Genomic DNA, 25,806 nt, shown 5'->3' on the forward strand with positions numbered 1-25,806 from the left:
ATTTTTCAAAGGCATAAAGTTGCATGTTAGTAAGACATTCACCCTCTGTGTTCTTCTTTGCAGCAGATATTCAAAGCCAAGTTGCTTTAGGGGACCAGCTCCGTAAATCTGTTGTGTGTACCTCAGACTGGGGAGCGCAGCCAGGACCTTAATGATGACACCCTGCTGGTGACATGTCAGTGCTGATTTAAAAGAAACCTAGGGAGCAAGAGTAATGTTTCTGGTATTCACCCGTCTAGCAAGGATTTTTATCAACCAGAGTGTTACGTTTGGAATCCATAGCTTACCAAGGAGAAAATAGACTGGAACACTTACGCATTTCATAAAGGATGTCTGCAGCTACAAGTCATGATTCTGGGCTACTAAAAACCCTTTATAGGTTCAGGCTGCTTATCTCTGTTTAAGGGTAGAGAAAACACCCATTACGAATTCTCTCAGGCTGTCCAGTGCCTCATTAAGGAACTTGGGGGACAAAAAGTAGCATGGGAGAGGGAGTAGTTCTGCGAATTAAAGTGGAACAGAATGATGAGGTCTGTTTTGAGGCCAAAGTGGGGGAAAAGGCAAGGGTTTTGCTTGTGAGCCTCTGGTACAATACAGAGGACCTTAACACAGACAAACGGTACCCTACAAAATGTAGCCCATAATTCAAACTGTCAGCTTAATCACACTGTTTCCAGGTAAAGAGAAGGAGCCCTTGTTTCCTGGGTAAAGAGAAGGAGCGTTGTTTGCTGACCCCTGGTCGTCAGCCTGCCGCAGACCGCCCCGCTCTGTTGGCCTTTGTGTCGCCGTCCCCTCCTTCCCTCCTTTTTGGCATTGTGCTCCCTTCAAGTGGCCTCCTGGAAGGGACCACCCAGGGGGCTGCACAATGGGGACCGAGGTAGCCACCAAAACATAGGTTTTGTAAGACATCCCGTTAAAAGAAAAATACTGTTTAACTATGTATGTGTTTGTCCTTTCTACAACTGTTTTGTGTGGCAAACAAAACACCATATACAGACTTCACTGTGGCTGCACATACAGCTGTTCCAGCCATCGGGTGTCAGGCTGGAGATCGTCGTTTCCAGTTTATTTTCCCAGACCACTAATTCTTGATGCGGTTTATATTTACATGTTTGGATTTATGGTCAGGAAATTTGATACCAAAGCAAACAAATTGGACTGGCTTTATGAAACTATTTTATCAATAGTCCTCAGAGTTGGTGGCTTGGCGTTGCTCTAGGATGAAATTTGTCTGTAATAAATACTACTTAACAAAAGCTACCAGCCCGGAATTCTGTTCTCAATAGCCATTTACACCTCTGTAAAAGGATTAGCTCTGGCCGATTGTTACACTGTTTAAATCTTAATTTGCATCTTTATGGAGGTAGAGCTTCTAGAGACCTTTCTGGTTCTCTGTTGTATTTGTGTACCTATGGGTGGGAGGTCACTGGAGGTTTTCTCTTATTGGTGAAGGTGCTAAATTGCTTCAGGATGACCAGTAATCTACACAAATTGAATTAGCGTCTCAGGTTTTGACTGACAACAGTCGGCTTTGGTTCATTAGTTATATTTTGTAGCAGTTGTGGTCTGAGTGTTTGGTACATGAATGTGCACTCTGTTAGTTCTGTTTAAACTTAAGAATCCTCAGCGTTCTTAGGAGGATTTTAAACATTCATTATAATCAACAAACGCCCATGGGAATGAAATGTAAAAAACCAGAACCAGAACTGGATAAAATGGTGGTTTTAAAAAGTAATCTTTTCTATCCAGACCCTGTGTTCTTAGTTTAAAGATTAAAGCCTTCTTATGTTTAGGAGGGAAGGTGGGTCAGACCAATGAGGAGGAGGAAGAAGCTGAGTTTCCCCCGGCCAGTGTTGCTGTAGGCACTGGAATTGGTAACAAAAGCCTGTTGTGTTGCCCCTTTCCCACCTTTCTGGGTATGGGTTATTCCTAAATTACACGCTCCTAACCTGTGGACCACCTCTTCAGATGATGCCTTTACATTGTAGCCCATTTTGGAATGCAGATATCTTTCCCTAAAACTTTGTTCTAGATGTGACCCGCTCGGGTGCTTTGTGATTCTTCAGTACATTAAAAACACAGTAAATGTATATCATAAAACTTTTTAAAAGTAACATTAGATTATGTAAATGTTGTAAGCCAACTCATTACTATTCATGGTCAGCGATTACCATACTATTCTGAGACTGTTTTTCCCTAGAGAAAAAAAACCCTGAAAGTCGAGCCTGTAGTGCTGCAGCTGAAACACTTGAATTCTAAGTCCCGGAAAAGCTAACACCCCAGGAATGGGAGACAGTTACCCAGCAGATTTAAGGAATAGTTGACACTCTGTCGCCCTCATGCAGGGTTTGTTTTTATTTTTGTTGATGTTTTTGTTTTGCCAAAAAGCAATTCTTAGTTTGTGATACTGAAAGAAAAAGCATAGCACTTTTTCTCTCTTCCTTGTTTTTTTAGAAAGAGTGTATCTTAATTTGAGTGTTTGCATTAGCCTGGAATGGGGTTGTTTTCTTTCAAATCATCTCCAAAATTCTGTGCAACTAAAAGATGAAAATGAAGCTAGGAAGCAATTACTTTAAATTTGACACCCCCCAAATTTTGCATCGTATGCTTTAACCATTGCTGGGTAAAATAAAATACACCTCTTTAAAGTTCATTTTGTGTTTGTAGCGATTCCTGGTCAACCAGCAGGTTTGTCCACTTGCTGGACTTCACAGAGAATGAACTGGCCCTGTGTGTTGATGCCAGGCCAGTCCACACATTCCCCAGAAAAGAGTGGACCTAGTCCTCATCAGACGCATGTCCCTCCAGTGGGAATTATTTTGGTTGGAATGCAAATGGAAGACACAAAAGAAGTTGAGATCTTGAATTCCAACATAGACAGTGTTTCCATAAGACATAGTCTTTGATCTTTAGCTCCAAAGGGTTTGAATTCGTGAATAGAGTTATTTTTAGCAAAGGACTGATAGATATTTTGTCAGTTAAAACCAGTTAAAGCTATTAGAAATCCTCAGCACAGACCAACTCATCTTTTAGCCAGAGAAGCTCCTGAGTTTATCTAGAGTAGACCCAAGTGCTGTGCAGACAGTACTCATGGCCATCTTACTGATCACTTGTTGCCCAGCCCTGGAAGCTCTGGGCTGGTGTAACAACCACTGTGTAAAAACATACTGTCGAAATAGGTGGGTCATGAATTTCTCTAATCTGGGTTTAAGTCTTGGCCTGTCACTCAACACACAGTGTTGTTAAGTGTGTCTTCAGTGTCATGCTGAGTGCTACGTGAAACTTAAGATAAAAATCCACAAGTCCAGTTGCTGTTCCTTTTTTTTTTTTTTAAGATTTTATTTATTTATTCGACAGAGATAGAGACAGCCAGCGAGAGAGGGAACACAAGCAGGGGGAGTGGGAGAGGAAGAAGCAGGCTCATAGCGGAGGAGCCTGATGTGGGGCTCGATCCCAGAACGCCAGGATCACGCCCTGAGCCGAAGGCAGACGCTTAACCGCTGTGCCACCCAGGTGCCCCGCAGTTGCTGTTCCTAATAAGCTTTTGGTTTTGTAGAGCAGACTAAGCAGACAGGACATAACTACAGGACAGTTCCATACAATGAAGGATGCTGTCTATACAGTGAGTGCTAATGAAAGTCAGGGATTAAAAAGAGCCCTGAATGAGCTAGTCAGAGAGGGGTCTAGCTAAGTGTGAGATCAGCTAGTCTAAGGGAGCCAACATTTGGATTGCACAAATTGGAAAAGGACAGAGGTTATGTGACCAGTCAGGTGTCATGAAGCGCTGGCACGCGGGGCTGGAGGCTGGAGGAGATGCAGTGGCAGCAAGGTGCATTGTCAGTAGAGAATTTAGAAACAATAGCAAAAAACTGTCTGCTTTCTCTTATCACCTTTCCTAAGAATGGCAAGGGTAAAGTACTCCTCCTTGGCAGGAGGCTGTTCCCACCACAACACCCCACGCACAGCCTGCCCTGGTACACCAGCATCCCCAAGTGTCTGCTGACTTCCACTAGCGTGCTGGCATTCTAGAGAAGTTACAGCAACATCGAGCCGTGGTCCTTGTTCCGGGTGTACCACCTGGTTCAGGGAGTCAGACTAAAGGCATTCTAAGCTGGAGACCCCACACTTGCAGGAGGGCTCTGTTTGTCTAGCATAGTATTTAACCTTCTTTTGAATTAATGGCCACATTTGTAAATTTGGGAGCTGTCCTACGAAAATAAACCTTGCGACGGTGGATTTCTGGCTTCCGTTGAACACTAGGTAGATCAGCATCACTGAGAACCACAGTGGGAGTTGTGAGTGGCTAGTCTCTTGCTGGAAGCTTGGTCCCAAGCCTTCCACCGTCCCGCCCCACCGTGGGCACTTGCTCCCTCCGCTGCCAGCCCCACTGCTGCTCTCACACTTCTGTGCTTTCCCCCTGCCGGCTAGAGCGCAAGCTCAGTCCCCTGGCTGGTTTGGGGCCTCAGGTTTCTCCCTTCACAGTAGCATCAGCCCATGGCTGCGAGGCTAACCGCTCAAAAACACTGCTTTCAGGAAACCAGCTATATCTCAGAAATCGGAAAGGTTATCGCTATTTTCTCACCAGAGTTTTATGTCAAATTTTATTTCCCATTACAGTTGCCCCTTGAACAACAGGTTTGAACTGCACGGGTCCACTTATATGTGGCTTTTTGTCAATAAATACAGTATTGTAAATGTATTTACTCTTCCTTATGATTTTCTTAACGATTTCTTTTCTCTAGCTTTATTGTAAGAATACAGTATATAATACATATGCAAAATATGTGTTAACCGACTATGTTATCAGTAAGGCTTCAGGTCAACAGTAGGCTATTAGTAGTTAAGTTTGGGGGCAGTCAAAAGTTATGTATGGGGGCACCTGGATGTCACAGTCGGTTAAGTGTCCGACTCTTGCTTTCGGCTCAGGTTGTGATCTCAAGGTCATGAGATCGAGCCCTGAGTGGTTCTCCATGCTCAGTGTGGAGTCTGCCTGAGATCTCTCTCCCTCTCTTTCTGCCCCTCCCACTCATGCATTCTCTCTCTCAAATAAATAAATCTTTAAAAATAAATAAATAAAAGTTATGTATGGAGTTTTGACTGGGGGGGGTTGGTGCCCATAACCCCTGTGTTCTTCCGGAGTCACCTGTACTATCCTGTTGCCACCAACAGCAGCCCCTATGTGGCCATACCTTGCTGGTCTCCACACCCCTCTTACCTGGCATTTCCTGTTTCCATGCTGGTCGCCACACCCCTCTTACCTGGCATTTCCTGTCACCTTTGCCTGTGCCAATCCTAAGCATGAAATGTTATTTCCCCTCTCTCTAAATGCCGCCTTGCAGGGGGTCCTCCTCACCATTTCTGATTGTCTGCCCACAGATTCCAAGCTCCCCTTTACATCTCTAAAATTGGCTCACCTTTGGTGGGCTTATCTTCCCCTTCTTTTTTTGTTTTTTTGTGTTTTTTTTTTTAATAATTTTTTATTATGTTAGTCACCATACAGTACATTCCTGGTTTTTGATGTAAAGTTCCATGATTCATTACTTGCGTGTAACACCCAGTGCCCCATGCAATATGTGCCCTCCTTAATACCCATCACCAGCCTATCCCATTCCCCCACCCCCCTCCCCTTTGAAGCCCTCAGTTTGTTTCCCAGAGTCCATAGTCTCTCATGGTTCATTCCCCTTTCTGTTTAGCCCCTTCATTCTTCCCTTTCTTCTCCTACCAATCTTCCTAGTTCTTATGTTCCATAAATGAGTGAAACCATACGATAATTGTCTTTCTCTGCTTGACTTAGCATTATCTCCTCCAGTCCTGTCCATGTTGCTGCAAATGTTGTGAAATCGTTCATTTTGATGGCTGAGTAATATTCCATAGTATATATGGACCACATCTTAATCCAGTCATCTGTTGAAGGACATCTCAGCTTCTTCCACAAATTTAACTATTGTGGACAATGCTGCTATGAGCATTGGGGTACATATGGCCCTTCTCTTCAGTACGTCTGTATCTTTGGGGTAAATACCCAGTAGTGCAATGGCTGGGTCATAGGGTAGCTCAATTTTTGATTTGAATTTCCCTGATGGCTAATGATTTTGAATATTTTTTCATATGTTGCATTCCCACCAACAGTGTAAGAGGGATCCCCTTTCTCCACATCCTCTCCAACATTTGTTGTTTCCTGCCTTGTCAAATTTTGCCACACTAACTGGGATAAGGTGGTATCTCAATGTAGTTTTGATTTGAATTTCCCTGATGGCTAATGATTTTGAATATTTTTTCATATGTCTGTTAGCCATTTTTATGTCTTCATTGGAAAAGTGGCTGTTCATATCTTCTGGCCATTTTTTGATTTGATTATTTGTTTCCCGTGTATTGAGTTTGAGAAGTTCTTTGTAGATCTTGGATGCCAGTCTTTTATCTGTAATGTCATTTGCAAATATCTTCTCCCATTCTGTGGGCTGCCTCTTAGTTTTTTTGACTGTTTCCTTGGCTGTGCAGAAGCTTTTTATCTTGATGAAGTCCCACAGGTTCATTTTTTCTTTTGTTTCTCTTGCGTTTGGAGATGTGTCATGAAAAAAGTTGCTGTGGCCGATGTCAAAGAGGTTGCAGCCTATGTTCTCCTCTAGGATTTTGATGGATTCCTGTCTCACATCAAGGTCTTTCATCCATTTGGAGTTTATCTTTGTGTATGGTGTGAGAGAGTGGTCAAGTTTCATTCTTTTGCATGTAGCTGTCCAATTTTCCCAGCACCATTTATTGAAGAGACTGTCTTTTTTCCACTGGATATTTTTTCCTGCTTTGTCAAATGAGAATCTTAGCTAATAGGATCCAACAGTACATTAAAAGGATTATCCATCATGACCAAGTGGGATTCATCCCCGGGATAAAAGAAAGGGTGGTTCACATTCGCAAATCGATCAGCGTGATACATCATATCAACAAGAGAAGAGTCGAGAACCATATGATCCTCTCAATAGTTGCAGAAAAAAGCATTTGACAAAATACAGTATCCTTTCCAGATTAAAACACTTCTGAGTGTAGGGATAGAGGGTACATTCCTCAATTTCTTAAAAACCATCTATGAAAAGCCTACAGCAAATATCATTCTCAATGGGGAAAAGCTGGAAGCCTTTCCCTTAAGATGAGGAACACGACAAGGATGCCCACTCTCGCCACTATTATTCAACATAGTACTAGAAGTCCTTACAACAGCAATCAGACAACAAAAAGGGACAAAAGGTATTCAAATCTGCAAAGAAGAAGTCAAACTATCTCTCTTAGCAGATGACATGATATTCTATATGGAAAACCCGAAGACTCCACCCCCAAACTACTAGAACTTACAGAGCAATTCAGTCATGTGGCAGGATACAAAAACAATGCTCAGAAATCAGTTGCATTTCTATACATGAACAATGAGACTGAAGAAAGAGAAATTAGGGAATCCATCCCATTTACAATAGCACCAAAAATCATATGATATCACAGAATTAACTTAACCAGAGACATAAGGGATCTATATTCTAGAAACTACAAATCACTCTTGAAAGACATTGAAGAAGACACAAAAAGATGGAAAAATATTCCATGCTCATGGATCGGAAGAATTAACATAGTTAAAATGTCTATGCTACCCAGAGCTAGCTACACATTCAATGCTATCCCGATCAAAATACCAATGACATTTTTCAAAGAACTGGAACAAACAGCCCTTAAATTTGTGTGGAACCAGAAAAGGCCCTGAATCGCCAAGGAATTGTTGAAAAGGAAAAACAAAGCTGGGGGCATCACATTGCCAGATTTCAAGCTATAGTATGAAGTTGTGATCACAAAGACAGCATGGTACTGGCACAAAAACAGACACATGGACCAATAGAACAGAATAGAAAACCCAGAAATGGACCTTCGGCTCTTTGGGTATCTTCCCCTTCTTAAGAACAGGTGTTATTGTGGGAATTGAGTGGCAAGATAAAGCCTTTCAGGAACAATTAAGACCCAGATTTTGTCCAAAAGAAAGTATTTGTAGGTACTGTTATGTGACGTAGGTCAGGAGTCTGGAAGGTTTCTAGCAGCAGAGCTCAGGAGTGAAGGTCCCAACCCAGGGTCTGGTCCATAGGGACTAAGAATTCAAACTCAAAGTCTGGACAAGAGGTCAGGACTTGGCAAGGAGCTGGGGTACTGACATTGTGGCCCAGAGCCCAGAATAGGTTCCAGATCCAGGGGATCCATTTTTATTTCCTGCCCAGAGTAAAAACCTGATCAGAGTAGGGAGATAGCGGGGGAGGGAGGGAGACTATGCCTGCAGTTGTCTCTCACCCTCCCGTAGGACAGAGCACATCTCCTTTATCTCTGTGATATCAGGCACAGTGCTGTCAGATGGATCGAGTAATTTAACCAACTATAGAAGTAATTACAAATTAGTAATACTTTGCTAATTAACATATTGCTTTAAGAGTTGGTTCATTTTCGTTTGGGAGTATATATCAAACATTCCCAAGTGTGATCATCTCCTTTAAAGTAGAAATACTGTTTTGTTTTTGATATCCTCTCAAATAGCTTTTTAGAATCATACTTTCCCTAAAATAGACAATTTTTTAAAGGAACTTACTAGCCAATCTCTTTGGAGGCTAATGATACGATGAGAGACCTAACTAAAAACTGTAGCCAAATGGTTAGACTCAGCCGGTCCCCCAGTATCCTGGAAGTAGATAATGAAGGCTCAGTCCCTCTTCCCACGCCTTCCTGTTCTTACTAAGAATAAACAAAATTTTATTGTAGTGGGATCTGAATGAAGAAATAATAGTCATTTTTCTGTGTTCAGAAATAGAGGACATAACCTATACTTCAGCCAGCAGTTTGCAATTTCTTAGCAGTGACAATTTAAGTAAATTTCATATGAGTTGTGGAGCTCTAACTTTGTTATGATTGACAATATAAAATTAGCCTTTTCCGCTGTTCAGATTATCTAGCATTCCTATCAGTCAGGTGCAATGTGGAATGAGATTGCACAGCTGAAGATTGAACAACATTAAAGTCTTCAAAGGGTTAAAAGTTGCTTCCTCTGATGGATTTAAAACTGCCACATACACACAAACAAGTTTTCGAACTGCCCCATTTTACGTTTTTGTCGAGAGACAGTCTAGTTGCTGCATTTTATGTCTAGATTATATTACAGATATATGTCAATAAACCATGAAGAACCACCATAGATTCTAGAAGCGGGCCTTCTGTGCTTAAATAAACATCTCATGCAGCACCTGTTTTATTTTATAGGCTCTATAATCATAGTGACATTCTGAAAGAAGACCTTGAAGCCTGTGGAGCAACTGTCCTTCACCAGTTTCCAAGACCCTTACCTGTGGGTGGCAGCGATGGAAAGCAAGTTAGGTGTTAATTGCTGCTGGGGTGCAGTGGCTATTCTTGCTCCAAGACACTTCCAAATGTGAAGGGTCACAGAGTTGCAGACCCCTAGCTCACATGGTCACCACTGGGGTAGACGCTTGTAGTTATCAGTTTAATTTTTTTACATACTGTAAACCACAATACATTTACTTCTTTGTAAATGTATTTTTTTCTAACTGTTAATTGGATATATCCACTCAGTCCCTGCTCATAGCAGTGTTTTAAGGGCTTACTTGGGGGGAGGGAGCACAGGTAGCCTTTGTCTGGCATATTAGCATACCTTGAAAACAACCCAGGATATGATCCAGTATAACCACCACCTAGAGGGATGCATTTCTTAGTGTCCAAGGTCATGCTAGTGACACAGGTCTCCAATCTGTAGGTGTGGTCGCTGGAGCAGCAGCATCAACAAGACCTGGGAGCTTGTTAGAAACACGTGTTCTGGGGCACCTGGGTGGCTAAGTTGGTTAAGCATCTGCCTTTTGCTCAGGTCATGATCCCAGGGTCCTTTGACCGAGCCCTTCATCAGGCTCTCTGCTCAGTGGGGAGCCTGCTTCTCCCTCTCCCTCTGCCTGCCACTCTGCCTACTTGTGTGCACTTTCTCTCTCTCTCTCTCTGTCAAATAAATAAATAAAATCTTTTTTAAAAATTTTTAAAAAGAAACACGTGTTCTCAGGCCCCACCTTGGACCGCCTGAATCAGGAACCTGGAGATGGGGTGTGCCATCCGGATTTCAGTAAACCCTTAAAGGGAACTCTGCTTCTTCAAGTTTGAGAGCCACCATTCCAAAGATATGCCTTAAATGGCCATAAATCTGTGAATGAGAGAAAGAGAGAGGGAGTTAATTATTTGCAGAGTGGTTGGCACATATGAACCATATATAGCGCTTATACATTTTTCCTAAGTCAATCAGAAATCTATTCCATACCTTCTACCCACCTTTTAGGCAATCTGGGTTTCTGTTCCTGGCCTCAGAAGTTTTGTGACATTGGGCTACTTTCTGAGTTCATAGAATTACAAATGTGTAATGTGTGTAATGGTTTGTCCAGTACTGTCATCTGGTAGGTGCCTAATTCGTATGGCATAAATATTGCCAGTGTTCTAACTTTGATTTGTATTTTGGGGATTGACTATATATACTCTTATAAAAATATGTCCTACAATTTACTAGCAGAGAACAGATTATTATTCAAGCCTGGTCAGCAGATGGGTGTCTGTGAAAGCCCATCTGCAAGGACCTTCTGTGGCTGAGAGCAGGAGAGGGGCTCTTGGGGTCTGGTTATCTTACCTCCAACATAATTTTCTCTACCTTTAATGCACTATGTACACTGTTTTCTGTTCACTACTTTCTTTAGAGTAGAATTCAGCCTAAGTCCAGTGTGTATTGGATCCTATCAAGGCATGAGAAGTCAGGATAATGGTCTCTAAAAAGGCCTTATCACAAAAAAACTTGGCCAATCGAATGGTTCCATTTCACATACCTCGATGAACTTCACAAGTTCTGAGTGTGTTTACTTTACCCTCTGCATCTCCACTAGTGATCCCCAAACTATGGGAGATGTTGGAAATGACCTTCCTAACCAGTAGCTTTTCAACCTAAAGCAGTAAAGGCAAGAAAATCCTCTTCCATGTATTTATCATGTGAAATAAAAAACAGCAGTCTTAAAATACTCCTTTACAAGGTGGTGGAAGAAGCTGCCTGGGAGGAGTCTTTCTGCACTCTATAGGTCGTTAGGTGCTTGTGTGTCATGAGGCTCTTTGACCGGGCCCGTGTTTCTTTCTCACTGCCTTTTATATCTGTTGATATACTATTCAGCATAAACCACAGTTGTGGCATGTGGCATAGGAAGCATATATGCATTTATAATTCTCTGTGCAAACTGACTTGTTAGACTAAATGATTCATTGTTTGACTCCCTTAACCTAGGCTGCCAAACCGTGATTGTGGGTGAGAAGATATAATATCTGCATCCACTAGACTAACGTTTGTTATAGTTTCTCAACATGCACGATAGAGCATTGATTTCCATTATGAAAGGTTGCATTTTACACGACTATTGATCTACAGTTGTTTATAAATCAGCCTTCCCTAAGAAATGATCCTTCTTTATGACCAACACAAATTTTAGAATTAATATCTGGAGGTTTCAAGACTGTTTAGTTACCACAAACATTTTTTAAAGCCAGATAAAGAAGTCAGGAATGGTTACTAATGTCAGTGTTATGTTCTGTTACAATTAGAATTGTCCCATGTATTGTAACTGGGGATAGTGTGTAATACACACTTATTGTCACCGCGTCATTTTCTAGCCTTGGAAAAGTGCCAGGTGTTTATAGGACCTGATAGAGACAAGTAGTCAGGTCTTTAAATACATGTTCTTTCTAACTGGTTTAACCATGGCATCTGGCTCCCCCTGCCCTCCTTGTTCTATCCACCCCCTATACCCCTCAACACCCAGTAGTTATTGCTGGGTACTCCCCTAAGTGAAATATTCCTGCCTTTTTGGTGATCTTCCCTGGACCAAACTAGTCAATTTGATAAACCACTCCAGAGACACAGATTTGGAGAGAATGATCTGTTTTGTTCCTCGATTGCTAATGATTCTGATGTCATAGAAGTCTAAGCCAGGCAGAGTGGGAAGCCTCCAGCAAGTTATAAACTCCTTAAAGCCCGTTGAATAGAGCCATGTTTGGTGTGGCCGAAGTCCTGCTTGTGCCCCTGACCAAACCGTGGCAGTCGACATCTGTCTCTTTAATCTCATCTGTAGAATAGGACACCTGCCCCATAGCATACTCTAAAAGATAATGTGAAGGCTTCCAAATTCCTGCTCATAAAATGAAGCATCTTAAAAAGAAAAAGACCATTACTATCATCATTATTGATTTTTGTTATATCAAGGATTAAGTGTTCAAAGACCTTCATTTGAAAAAAAGGCTTTTTATTAGGTAAAGGACCAAGTCATTAGTTTAAACAATTATGAGCTACTAAAATAAAATTCATGTCATTTGGGGTACTTGATAAAAAATTTTGTTCATCATTGCCTTTGGGAAAACGTATTTTAAGATAAAAACGATTACTTAATAAGTAGCTTCATCTTATATGATGAGCTATCAGGAGACTATCTATCATTTTTTTCCAGGTACAACTAATTAATTGTCTCCCATAGTGGCTACTCTCAAATACGGTTTCCCAATTTTGCTCTCAAACTCAGGCTGAAAAATCGAGTTACTTTATAATTGTTTGGATTATAGTAGGTAAAAACCTCTTTATTTTATTCTGCCTGTATTCAGAATAAAAATCAAGATGTTTGTTAATTTGTCTGCATTTAAAACTTTGATCAAATTACCAATCTTGTAAATCACTTGTGGTTGGGAAGCACTGGTACATTTGTGTTAGTTGCGGTTTTCTGACTGGAAGCCATTCCAAATATATGAAATTAATTGTAAATTCGGGTCTCTTCTTTTGTTATGTTTTTAACTAGATGTGTTTATCATTTAATTGACACCAAACTTTGTTTTCTCTCCGTGGTACCGATGTTACAGATCTTCCAGTAAAAGTGAACATAAGAGAAAAAAACTTTCTTAAGGCCTTTGTACCACTCTGCAGATTTTCTAATTTTCTGTATTTATGTAGAACCATGGGCAACACTTCATGCAAAGACAGCTGTGGCTCTTGCACTCCTTGCGCAATTGATCCTGAAATAAATCCGCAGAAAAACCTGTTTTTGTGCTTTAAGTGTTGGCTTAGCTGTTCCCAAGTCACAGATTCTAGATGCTATAACTCCTTCAGTAGTTCATTTGCTGGTTGGCCCCGTGCAAGTTGATTAATGGTTTTGTCCTTTTGTAAAGTTTGTACAGTGATTGTGGGAAACCTTAGCTAGTTCTTCATCCCAGGACCCGAAGGGTGGTTATAGTTGGTGGCGATATTAGTAGCCAGAGTCTTGCCTTGGCTTTGCCTCTGCAGAAATCATGTGTATCAATCACCTGAGACACAGGTCTGTGATCATTCAGTCCATCCCAACTAATTTAATTAATGTAATTCATCCTAATTCAACTTGTTTTCAAGTTTAATTCAACCTAACTAAACATGCTTTCAGACCAGAAACACAATTGATTTACTCATTATGAGAAATACAACAGCTGAATAGACTAGAATTTGCTCGTGTCCTGTGAGTGCATTTTCCCAGTAGGGAAATCTATTGTGAAACCAAATGCAGATGGATGTTCCTTCATTTATATAGAATCAGAACAAAGGAATGGTGTGGCATTATAACTTCAATGAAGTCTGGAAGAAACCAAGAAATTCAAGTTTCTGAAGGGGCTTTCTGCCAAACCAGCCAGAAACTTTGGAATCATTCTGGGAAGTTTTTAAAGAAGTTCAAGGATCCTCATGACACATCCTACTTTTTGCAAGTCATGGTTAAGTCAAGCAAAGATTATAACAATCAAGATGCATTAAAGAAGGTTCTGAATTGCACAGAGACTTGCTTTTTCCCCCAAATATTTTATAATAAAAATTTCCAAACATACAGAAAAATAAAGGGAACTGTACAGTAAGCATCCTTATATCCACCGCTCAGATCTACCATTGACATGCTATTACACAACCATATCTGTCTTTCTGTCATTCCATCTATGTCTCAATCTCAATCTCTTATTTTTATGCATTTACAAGTAATTACAGACATTAGTACACTGAGTTTTTTTTACTTTTTACTTTGAAATTTTAAAACATTCACAAAAGCAAATATAACAACATAATGAAATCCCATGTATTTATAACCACGGTCCACCAATTGTCAACATTTTTTTAGTCTTGTGTTATCTCTTTTCCTCCCCTACCCTTTTTTCTTGAGTCATTTAAAACAGACAACAGATTTAAATTACAAATACAAATACTTATCTCTCTAACAGATAAGCATTTAATACATTACTGTTTAACAAGATTCCTTATCTAATACCTGTTCTTGCTAGTTGGCCTTGATTGTCTCAAAGTCTTTTTACATTTGATTTGTTTGAAAAAGGATCCAAATGATGTTACCCATGAACTGGTGGTCCAATCCAGATACAAGATTATATTACAGACTAGTTATTGTGGCAAGACAACATCATAGGTGGCACTAGTCCTTCTGTTACATGTCCGCAGGCAGCGCGGGATGGCTGGTTGTCCCACTGTTAGTGGTGCTAAGACTGATCTGTGGGTTGGAGTGTTGGCACACTGATGCCTTCAATATGACATTTACCATGATGCAATTTTTCACAAAATTATCATTTCTTCAATGCATTCACTGATTTGGACTTAGAGAATGGTGACTCATTCATTCATTTTTTGTGCATTTATTAGTTGGGAGAACTTTGCCCATCAACTTCTTGGTAATCCTGAAATGCATTTTTTTGACCACCAAGGAGGGGATAAATGATTCTGTCCCTTTACTTAACAATTTTCAGAATGAGTTGCCCTAGCAGCCTGTTGGTTTGTTGGTTTATATTATTAATAATTGTGGTAAAACACACACAGCAAAAGTTACCATCTTAACCATTTTTAAAAAGATTTTATTTATTTGAGAGCAAGAGAGAGAATGAGAGAGAGAGAGCATGAGTGGGGGGAGGGGCAGAGGCAGACGCTTAACTGACTGAGTCACCCAGGCGCCACCATTCTTAACCATTTTCAACTGTTCAGTAGCGTTGAGGACATTCATGTTGTTGGACACCAGATCCCCAGAACTTTTTCATCTTACAAAACTGAAACTACACCCATTAATCAATTCTCCATTTCTCCCTCCCTCCAAGCCCCTGGCAAGCACAATTCTGCTCTCTGCTTCTATGAATTTGACCATTTTAGGTACCTTATGTAAATCGAATCATCCAGTATTTGTCTTTTTGTGACTAGCTTATTTAACTTAGCATAATGTCCTTAAGATTTATGCATGTTGTAGCATGTGGCAAGACTTGCTTCCTTTTAAAGGCTGAATCCAAGGGTTTTTATTCTTTTAAAAGCTTCCTTACTTTTTTGTTCTTTATTTTTTAAATGAACTCATGATTTTCATGTATCTGCTATATGTCAGTCCATTGCAGTCATTATTCTTCCTGGTGTTCAAATTGTCTCATCTTGGGCCAGTGGAATCCCCTTCATGGTAGCCTCTGAGGCCTTTAGACATGACTCAGTAGTCTCTGAGAGCTTCCTCTGTGATGCCAAGGTGTTCCAGGCTCATCTGTCCATTTCCTACCCCAGACGTGTACAATATGCCATAGTCTGGGCATATAATTTAGGCCCACTTTTTAACTCTTTCCTAATATTATCTTAATGCTTTTTAATTACAAGTAGACCATAGTAAGAGTGTAACAAGGATAAACTGTTGTTGAGAATAAAATGTGATCAGTTTCTTTTATTAACCACACATAAGAGGAGTCTGACCATCTATGCCGAGATTTGAAACCATGGCTACATATTAGAACCACTCTGTGAGCCTTAAAAAAATCCTAACCGTCAGGCCACACCCCAGTCCAGTTTTACTAGCTCCTTTAGGGGTAGCACCAGGCACCTAGATTTTGCAAAGCTCTCCAGGTGGTTCCAGTAGGCAATCAAAGTTGAGAGTGTATTTAGCAGTGACCTCATAACCAAAATAAGTGCGGGGGGGGGGGGAAGATACCTAGACGCTGGAAATTACCTTAGTCCCGAATATACTAGGTTCCAGACTCTTCTGGATAAACTGTCCTTTGCTGACTTGATTGTGGCACCTCTAAAAATGAAGGAAATTCCTAGGTAACACAGTACTGCCAATCTTTAACGTGTCTCCCCTTTCTGTTTTGTAGATCTGAACAAGCACCAGCAGCAGCCTTATTGAGTGCAAAAGTGGATCAGCATGTTGCCACCTTGCAAGAACATGATAATTCTATCAGAGAAGAGAGAGCTAAGCCATCTGAAGTTTTCCCAGTCAGAAACATGAACCAGACGATAAGGGTCAGTAATATTTATTTTTAAAAAAATAAATTTCAAGTTTATGCAAATGATTATTTGAGGAAATAGTCACATTCTTGACAATGGTTAAATTGTTTCAAAAAAATGTTACATAATGAGTGAGGTTTTGTGGTTGGTTTGTTTGCACTTCAGGCCTTTTGCACAAAGTTTTGTATAGGAATCTCAACTCCCTCCATACAGTTAATTCAGATCCTAGAGGTGACCTAATTAAACGTAACAACCACAACATTTTTCAAGGAACTTAGAAGCATCTTGTAGCATTCTGGTTTTCTTTCTCCACTCCATACTTTAAAAACACTGAACAGTCATAAATGTTAATTCAGCCAATATGTATTGACCCACCTCTGTACACAGGCACTAACACAGATCCATTGGAGAGAGACAAATAAATGAAAACTTGGCATCTCCTTCTGGGGAATGGCATAGCGGGATGTGTGCAATAAGAAAATAGCAAAGGATACAGGCCTTCAGAAAAAGGAGCCAAGCCATCCGGAGATCCAGTGAAGGCAGGCTTTACAGTGGAGGGAGTAGAGAGGTATGAGGTGACCCTTAAAAGAGAGAATTTTAACGGGCTAAGAGTGCAGGGGGTGCATCAGGCAGGCAATGGTGGGGGGAACAGGGAAGGGCTGTTGGGAGCCAAAGAACAGACCCAGGAAGTAGAGCCAAACTCTGGTCCTCCTGGCTGGAGGTTGGGCTCCAGGTTCGGGATGGTGGGCAAGAAGGTCCAGGGTGGTCACCGGCCCTGTGCGCAGCATCCATCCAGCCCAAGTAGGGAGTTTGTGTTTGGTTTAGCAGGCCTGGAAAGCCCTGAGAGCTTTTTAAGCAAGGAGGCACCCGAGGGGGAGTGTGAAGATACTGAACAAATGGAGCTGATCCCCAGGGAGAGCAAGGGAGGACCCAGGAGCCTAGGTCTAGAGTGTGCCCAGTGTAGTCTTCATGATTCTCTAGAAGGCCACCTATTCATAGAGATGGAGCTTCTTCTAAGTTTAATGTCTTGTCACTGTGTCTTGTTTCAAAGTGTGTTTTCTCATCTTTATCTGTAATGTAGGGTTTTCTGGCTTTGATCCTTTTTAAGTTTGTATTTGTATCCTGTTCAAAGTTCAAGGATTCGACATGTGCCCCCCTTGGAGGCAAGCCTTGCCACCTCAGCACTGAAGTCACATGCCTGTGTCACTGTGCGGTCCAGAATCTCTGCCATCGCTCCCTTCACCAGGCCTTTCAGAGCACCTTCATTCCTTCCTGAGCCCCTCTTCCTTGCCTCTTTAATTAAAAGAGAAGAGAAAGATGTTTTTAAGGATTTCAGACATACACACATAGAATGATGTAATGAACTTAACAGTCCCATGCCTGCCCAAGTTCGTGTGTGTTGTTACCATTGCATCAGATTTGTTTCAAACCTCTCCTTCTGCTTCCTTCTCCTCCCAACCCTGCCATCACCCTACCTCTCCTCTCCCTCCTTTACCTGCTTCCTTCTGAAATCAGCTATTGCAGTTATAGATACAGCCCCCATGTGCCTCTCATGGATCCCATTTCCCTTTTCACAGATAACCTTGGATGTATCCTTCCCACACACATTTGCATTTTACTGCATTTTGTGTGATTCAGTAAATAAAGAACGATATTCTTTAGGAAAGACAGAACCCCTGTTTCTTAGGTCCTTTGCATATCTGTTGATAAATGTAGTTCTTAAGAAGGATTCTGTTCTCAGGTTTTGTTGTCCATTTTATTCAGTACTATTTTATAACAACATTGTTTCCCATTCATTCCATTCACTGCAAGTACTTCACATCTCAGCCACATCAAGGGTGAAAAAAGTGTTGGTCTTCTGCTCTTTGCTATCTAATCATCTCGTTATTTAAGTTGTTTGTAGTAGAATACATATTCCAAGTTCCAGACTACCAACTCACTCATAATTTTTCAAATAATAACTCCAGTATTAATGGGAAGGGGGCTGCCTGATTAAGAACTTAGGAATCACATAATATTCTGCCTCCCCTACTAGGTTTTTTATTCCTTTTTAAATCATGATCTCATCTTTGTGACAATCTTGAAAGTTACCAACAAATTAATGATGAAGTCTGTCCTTAAAAGTAGACGTAAGCGGGGAGTTTCTGTTAGTTTGGGGCTGAAGAAATGCACGTTCCTAAAGAACCATGTTACCAAAATGACATGAGCGAGACAAGCCTTGTGAACTTTACAACAAAATGCTTTTGTGGGTTCTAGGACTGCTTTGGTTTACACAATCATCCTGTCCAATGAGCAAAACGAAGTGTCTTTGAGTTGTTTCTCTGCATTGAAACAATATATACATTGAGTAAATAGTATGGGTTAAATATTTCTCCATAGATAAAATCATAAAACTAAGAGATTTTCAAAATTTAAGAAAGCTCTACTAGAAATTACTTGGTGAAGAATCTAATGTAACTCAGAAATACTTACTTTGATCTCTTGGGTAAATGGCTAATTAAACAGCCACATGTAAATGATGTTTACCTGTGGGTCCCTTTGCTGTCAGCTGGAGTCAATCCCGTCTCTTGAGTAAATACATCATTAAAGCCTCCGAAACTCGGATTATGTCCCCTTGAGACCAGATAAGATCCACAGCACCTGCATAACCTATTAGGTAATTACATAATTGAGCTGCATGCTTTTAAATCAGAAAAATTTGTAATTACTTTATGTGGGGAAAAAAATGAGTTGGGTGCTTCATTAAAACACAAAATGCCTTAATACTCCTTTTCTCCCACGTGATGTCTCTGTCTGCCCTGGAGAACTTCTGCAGGCAAAGCAGAGTGGCTTGCTGCTGTCCACAGAGTGATGGTGACCACAGAGTAGGTCGGTCTTTCCCCCATCACACATGCACCTCCAGAAAGATGTGTGACTGGTCGCAAAAATCCCTCCTCCTCTCTCTAAATGATGGACTGGTTTTTTTTTAATCTTATCTTTTGAATACTCATTTGGTGGCTCATATGAATACTTTCCCGTTTCTTTTAATTGTGACATAGCTAAAAACCCCTTTCCCTCTTCCTTTCCCTTCCACTCCTACAACTTAGATATAACTTAAGAGCATTTTTGCTTTAAGCTGTGAAAATTTACTTCGGTATGCGAGAGGAAGGTTCTTGAGGAAGGTCAGTTAAATCTGTGTATTAGGAGAAAATTTCACCTGCTGTCTACAGCCGTAATTCTCTTGCTTTTTTGTATCTGCATTAATAACACTGATTTACGTATAGAAGAGAATTTAATTTTACTAAATCCTTTCACGTTCACTCTCTGTTGATCTGCCCATCACAGAAATCAGACTTTTTTTTACCGGTAGCATATGTTAAAAAAAAAAAAAAAAAGCAGAAAAAAACTCTCCAAATTTGGAATATTAAGGTAAACAAAAAGAATAAAAGAAAATTGTCCATTGGCATTGCGGTGTGTGGTTTTTAATACTTAATATATTGACGAACACGGGCTGTACTATTGGTGTACAACACTGCTTTTTCCCCCCTTATCGCAAGTGGACTTCCCATCATATCATCCTGTGTTCTTCTGCGGCATTTCAGACGGCTGTACAGAGACCCCCGCGTGGACATGCCAGTCTCTCTAACCATGCTCCTGTTGTTGAAGTTTGTTTTTAATTGTTCCTCTAGTTACAAAGTTTGTTTTTCAAAGAACAGCTGAGCAATTCAATTTGTACAGCTGTGCGCGCTGTTTCCTTAGGGTGAATTTCTAGATGTAGAATTATCAGGTCAGAAAGTATGTACCTCTCTGGGGCGCCTGGGTGGCACAGCGGTTAAGCGTCTGCCTTCAGCTCAGGGCGTGATCCTGGCGTTCCGGGATCGAGCCCCACATCAGGCTCCNACCAGCATGTCTCACTCTGGAAGGGTCATCAGTGACGAGGAATGAGTGAAAATATCATTTCCCTGAGCATTTTATGAAACTAGATACTCTTGACTTTTTTTTTTTGAGCACCAAGATTGAGAAGTACAAATGACATCCAATTTTTTTTGTTCATTTGACCTTTATATTACAATTGAGGTCAAATTTTCCCCTTCCGATTTGTTAGCCATTCGTATTTTTTCTTTAATAATTTGCAGGTTCATGTTCTTTGCTCATTTTTCTATTAGGTTAGTAATTTTTTTTCTCATTGACTTGTAAGAACTTTTTTTTTTCTATAAATTGGTACAATTTGTTGCAATATTTTGAGCAGTTTGATTTTCTCCTTTCATTTCTTTTAACAGTGTTTTGGACGTGTTTTCCAGTAATACGGTTATCTATATATGCATGTGAATATCACAATTGATCGTTTCTGGATATAAATTAAGAGATGACTCTTGGGGGGTGCCTGGGTGGCTCAGTCGTTAAGCTTCTGCCTTCGGCTCAGGCCGTAATCCCAGAGTCCTGGGATTGAGACCCACATCGGGCTCTGCTGGGAGCCTGCTTCTTCATCTCCTACTCCCCCTGCTTGTGTTGCCTCTTTCGCTGGCTGTATCTCTCTCTGTCTAATAAATAAATAAAATCTTTAAAAGAAAAAAAAAGATGACTCTTGGGGTTCTAGACCTAGCAGGATCCTATTTAAACTGAACTTTGAGAAAAATTCTGGTAGATTGAACCAAAACTCTAGGTGTCCTGCTGAGTATAATTCATGGGATGGTTTCTCTTTCGTAAGATCTGAAATGTGGAGATATCACCATCAGTCATTCTGCAAACAGTGTGTGCCTTGGCATTGAATTTCCCTTTCTCCTGGCTCTGGGGAAGGCAGAAAAGTTGAGAGTCTAGTTTGTTGGTATTGACTTAAGCATCAGACTGCTGAGAACAGTGAGAAAGTCTCCATCCCCCTCCTGGGCTCAAAATGTGTGAAATCAAAGAGAGCCTTTATTAGCTAACGGATAAGTTGAAACCCAAGCATAGTCCATTCATAGGCACCATCAGGAGGCCAGTAGGAAAAGTTGTTGTTTGGTGGCATTTTTCACATAGAGAGCTCCAATTTGCAGAGCCCATTCAGTCCCAGCGTGAGCTGTGTAAAGCAGCTTGTTCACTCTTCTCTGGGCTTTTGTTCCTGTGCAGGTATGGGTTAGTGTTGTAGCCTCAGGCTGCAAGCTCCTTCAAGTTGGGGGCTTCCTTAAAAATACGCCTTTCTAAAAGGTCTGCAAACAATACAGCTTGAGAATGTATTACAGATGTTTCTCCAGACTCTACCGAAGTTGTTTTTGACTCAAAACTTTCTGATGATTCCTTTGTCTGAGGCGGACATTTCTTTCTGTCCTGCTTATCATTATTCCCTGCTTGTTAGGGCCTTATATTGTGGATTCCTTTACTGATGACCCACTGGGCACATCTGCTACTCTCTGTTGGCTCCATGGTTCAATAAAGCCAAGCCAGCCATTCTCATGTAGTAATTTCACCTTCTACCAAAATCCTTACAGATAGAAAAAACTCTGAGGAATTATCTATAGAACTATCTTAGAAGATGAGTCCTTTTATAAATGTCTCTATCAAAAAAGTAAGAGAAATCCTAGAGATAGGAGTATTGAGTAGTGAAGATCATTTATCTTCATTTATGAAGTATACGAAGTAAATAAAGGCCTGCAGTATGCCCACCACTCTACTTACCTCACCCTAAAAAAAAAAAAAAAGCTCAGTGTAGAACTGGTGGCAGGGGTGGTATGGGTATCAAGCATAAGGACTTAGTAGAAAGATATTTGCAATATTATTATAGCATTTTATTTTGAGGCCCAGTTGGAACCCAGCTAAAGCAAAAGAGGATCTCGTATGAAAAGGGATGTGCAAAACAGTAGGTGAATTGTGTGTCATCATTGAGGGCCTAGTGAGAAGTAATCCGAGTCACTGGCAACCCCAGTTTCTGTTGTCTGCAAATTCCACAGCACAAAGTGCAGGAAGTTGTAGCAGTCCTTGAACAGTTTTGTTCTTAAGATATGTGTGAAGACAGAGGCCATTATGAAATCATGCCAAGAAATTATTAGCACAACTATTGCATAAGGTAAGATGTGGAAGAAATACATCTTTGAGGGTCTTTCAGATGTTTGGATTATTTTAACTATCAGAAAAAGAAAACTACAGCTTTCATTACAAAATCTGGGCCAGTTCTTTTTGTTCATATTCTAAAATGCTTTTCACATAGCCAGGATTATTGGGCACACAGAATGGGAGCTTAACTCTCTGTGGGAAGAGACTAGATCAGGATAGGTGAAGATCTAGAAATGAGACATGCCAGGATGGTCCAGAGATCATACTGACAGTTGAGAGATGGCAGTTCAAGGATGTGGTCCTATTCTTCTTACCTCTCTTCCTGGACAGATTCTGGAAGCAGGTGCAGTGCCGTGGTCCATGTAGGCAGCTGGGATTGGGGTACTGTGGCAGCCAGTGATGGGAACCAGCCTTGGCCCGAACTTCAGAGGCAGGACTTTATACCCAAACCCTAGTCTGCAGAAGCAGGGATACTGTGCAGATCATCCCAATATAGAGGTACTACAATTGGAGTAAGATCCAGGACTAATTTAAACAAATGGAGGAAAAGCGCCTGATTACTAGAAGTAGACCACAGTCAAGTCTTGGCTGCAAGTCTAACTTGATGCCAAGTCCCTTGGCCAAGGAGACTAGAACTCCTTAAATCCCCTCCAATCAGCTGCTACAGCTCCTGGGATGGGCATGAGTCCAAGAGACCAGCCAGTCCTAGGGAGGGCAGAAGGCAAGAGCCTTGCAGGGATGTCAAGGTCCACAGCAGTGACCTCAAAGTATGTTCCAGGCCAAACTCAACAAGGCTAGATCTTCCATATTCTGCCTCAGTGATTCTCCCTGTCAGGGCATCTTCACCTTCTTTCATAGTAATCCCAAGGAAAGATTATAGTCTTCCCTCTTCTTCCCCAGATAATTATGATGTTACTGCTTTGTGCTTAGACTAAAGATGACCCGTGAGGCTTTGTCCAGTCCCACTCTTCATGTTAACTTATAGAGTCTCATGTTTGTTTCCCACGGGTTGGGTTGGACACTGTCCTGTATTTACTCCTGTCATCAGATACCAGTGATAGGTCAGCACCACCACCTAGGTTTTCTCTGCCAAAAGCCTGGGCAAATCACCACTTACAAGTAGGAAGTGAGAGAGAAACATACACTCTGGAAAGAGGTGATGTCGTCATTGGTTACCTCTTGTTACCAGTATATTTGAATTTCTCAGGAGAGTACTGACCTGGAAATGAATAGACATGAGTATTAACTTGTCCTGTTAATTGCCACTTGTTCTCTACCTCTCAAGTTGGCCGTGATGAAATCTGTGTCCACCTGCCTGCCCGTGAGACATGCAGTGATATGCGTAAGACAGTTCAGGGTCCTTTGAAAGCAGATAGGCAGTGTGGCAAGCCAGTTTCCTGAGCTCCCAGCAGATTGAGTGGCAAAGTGCGGAGTGTCTTTATCCTTGATTGAAGATTATGGTTTGGAATAAGGTTAGTTCTCTTTTTGCTTTCTTGTATCCTCCTCAGCCACAAAGTTTTTCTGCAATCTTCCCATTTGGGGAAGTTCAGGGGTCATTTCTAGAAGGCTGGGGATACCTCAAGGTCACATTCTCCTGGATCTCTTTCTCATTCCAAATCAACTGTCTTCCGTGCCTGAAAAACAGATTCATGCAGTGAAAGGTAAATCTTGGATAAACCAGCCCAGATTAACGGAGGTGGTCACATCTCATATACATACTTCACGAGTCAGAGAACACTTCTGCATTCTATAAGTCCTCAAAGAAGGTATCACAAGTGCAAGTTGTTGTAAAAAAAATTATGCTGGAAAATAATCAGATGTTGTCTCATCTTGAAGACATTTTAATTTCAGTTAAATGTCAGGAAGCAAATTAAATCCCAAGTAAAGCTTAACCTAAAATTACATTTGAAGGCTGGGTTTTTGAAACCAAGGGTAATGTGGTTAGAGTTTGTTTTTATTTCTTTGTGCTTTCTTTTAAACACTGTAGGCAACAGCATTATTGAAAAGAGCCCTTACAGAAGAGTGTGACGATAGGTCAGCTATTCACAGTAATGAATCATCTTGCAGCTTGCCATCTATTCTGAATGACAATAGTGGAATAAAGGAAGCCAAACCCGCTCAGTGGCTCAACAGTGTTCGTACAAAGGAACAAGGTAACTATTGCTATAAATTCTGTCCACAGAAAACATGCATTCAGACTCAACACAACACCCTCTTTCTCAAGGTATACCTATAAAATTAGGCTGACTAGAGAATACTTCTGATTTTAATATGCATGATATGTCTTTGTTTTATACCACCTTTTAGGAAATATGTTTGTTTTCGTTTAGTCTAACAGGAATGGAAGACCTAATCATAGGTCTGCAGTTCTGTTGAATTTTCAATAAATTTTTTTGAAGATTTTATTTATTTATTTGAAAGAGAGATGGAGCGTGTAAGTGGGGGGAGGGGCAGAGGAAGAGGGAGAAGCAAACTCCCTGCTGAGCTGGGAGCCCAATGTGGAGCTGGATCCCAGGACACAGGGCTCCATCCCAGGACCCGGGACCATGACCTGACCCGAAGTCAGGCGCTTAACTGACTGAGCCACCCAGGCACCCCTCCAATAAGTTTTTATAAGTAATGAAATGTTAGCAAAATGAATCTCTTGGCAATAGGTCATTTTGATCATGTCACAAAGATGAAGGTGATTCCATTAAAATGATTCCATAAAATACTGTGAAGTTTTTGATATCACTTAGTAAAATCTACTCATAATTTGTAAACATTCTTTTTAATTGTAATGGAACCTTATAAAAGTTTCAAGAGATGACTAAGAGTCAATGAGTTTATGCCCCCCAAATTTAATAGCCAATTTTTAGTATCCAGAAATTGTGATCATTTTAGTAGTCCTGTTAAGGCATGCCAGGAAACTGCTGTAATGGCATTTCTAAGACAGCCACGAGCTGCTCAGGGTATACCCAGAGGTCAATATACATGTGCAGAATTTGGAGCTCACTTGTTTTAAGCCCTATTTGAATTTGATAGATGTTGGACTATAGTATTTTGCTTGAAGGCGACATAGAAATACGTTAGATTTAGAACTGGTTTCCTTTTGGGGCGCCTGGGTGGCTCAGTCAGTTAAGTGTCTGCCTTGGGCTCAGGTCATGATCTCCCAGTCCTGGGGTGGAGCCCCGCATCAGGCTCCCTGCTTGGCAGGGAGTCTGCTTCTCTCTCTCCCTCTGCCCCTCCCCTGACTCATGCTCTCTCAAGCTCTCTCAAATAAATAAATAATCTTTAAAAAGAATAGGTTTCCTTTTAGAAACAGTACAATTTCAGACAAAAAAATAAACTAACACACAGAAAGGGACATGGGGAGGCAGTGAAAATAAAAAGAATGGCAGTTTTTTTAAAAAGGCAAACAAAGGTCCAAGGGATAAATATATCCTTGAGATACACTTTTATCATCATGTGTT

The 25,806-nt window shown here is 40.9% G+C and overlaps 1 protein-coding gene across 4 annotated transcripts in view; it reads left to right on the forward strand.

Annotated features, from left to right (window-relative positions):
• KIZ (kizuna centrosomal protein) overlaps positions 1-25,806 on the forward strand; it is a 129,862-nt gene that overhangs the window by 73,358 nt on the left and 30,698 nt on the right. For 2 of the 4 annotated variants that reach the window (XM_011229734.3, XM_034639837.1), the window contains exons 7-9: positions 9,274-9,387; positions 16,216-16,363; positions 24,342-24,507. In XM_011229734.3, coding sequence (XP_011228036.2) covers positions 9,274-9,387; positions 16,216-16,363; positions 24,342-24,507 — 428 coding nt within the window. The remainder of the gene's footprint in view (positions 1-9,273; positions 9,388-16,215; positions 16,364-24,341; positions 24,508-25,806) is intronic. The other 2 variants (XM_034639835.1, XM_034639836.1) reach the window with 2 other exon arrangements.

The sequence above is a fragment of the Ailuropoda melanoleuca genome, chromosome 13, assembly GCF_002007445.2.
Source record: "Ailuropoda melanoleuca isolate Jingjing chromosome 13, ASM200744v2, whole genome shotgun sequence".
NCBI classification, from domain to species: Eukaryota; Metazoa; Chordata; class Mammalia; order Carnivora; family Ursidae; genus Ailuropoda; species Ailuropoda melanoleuca.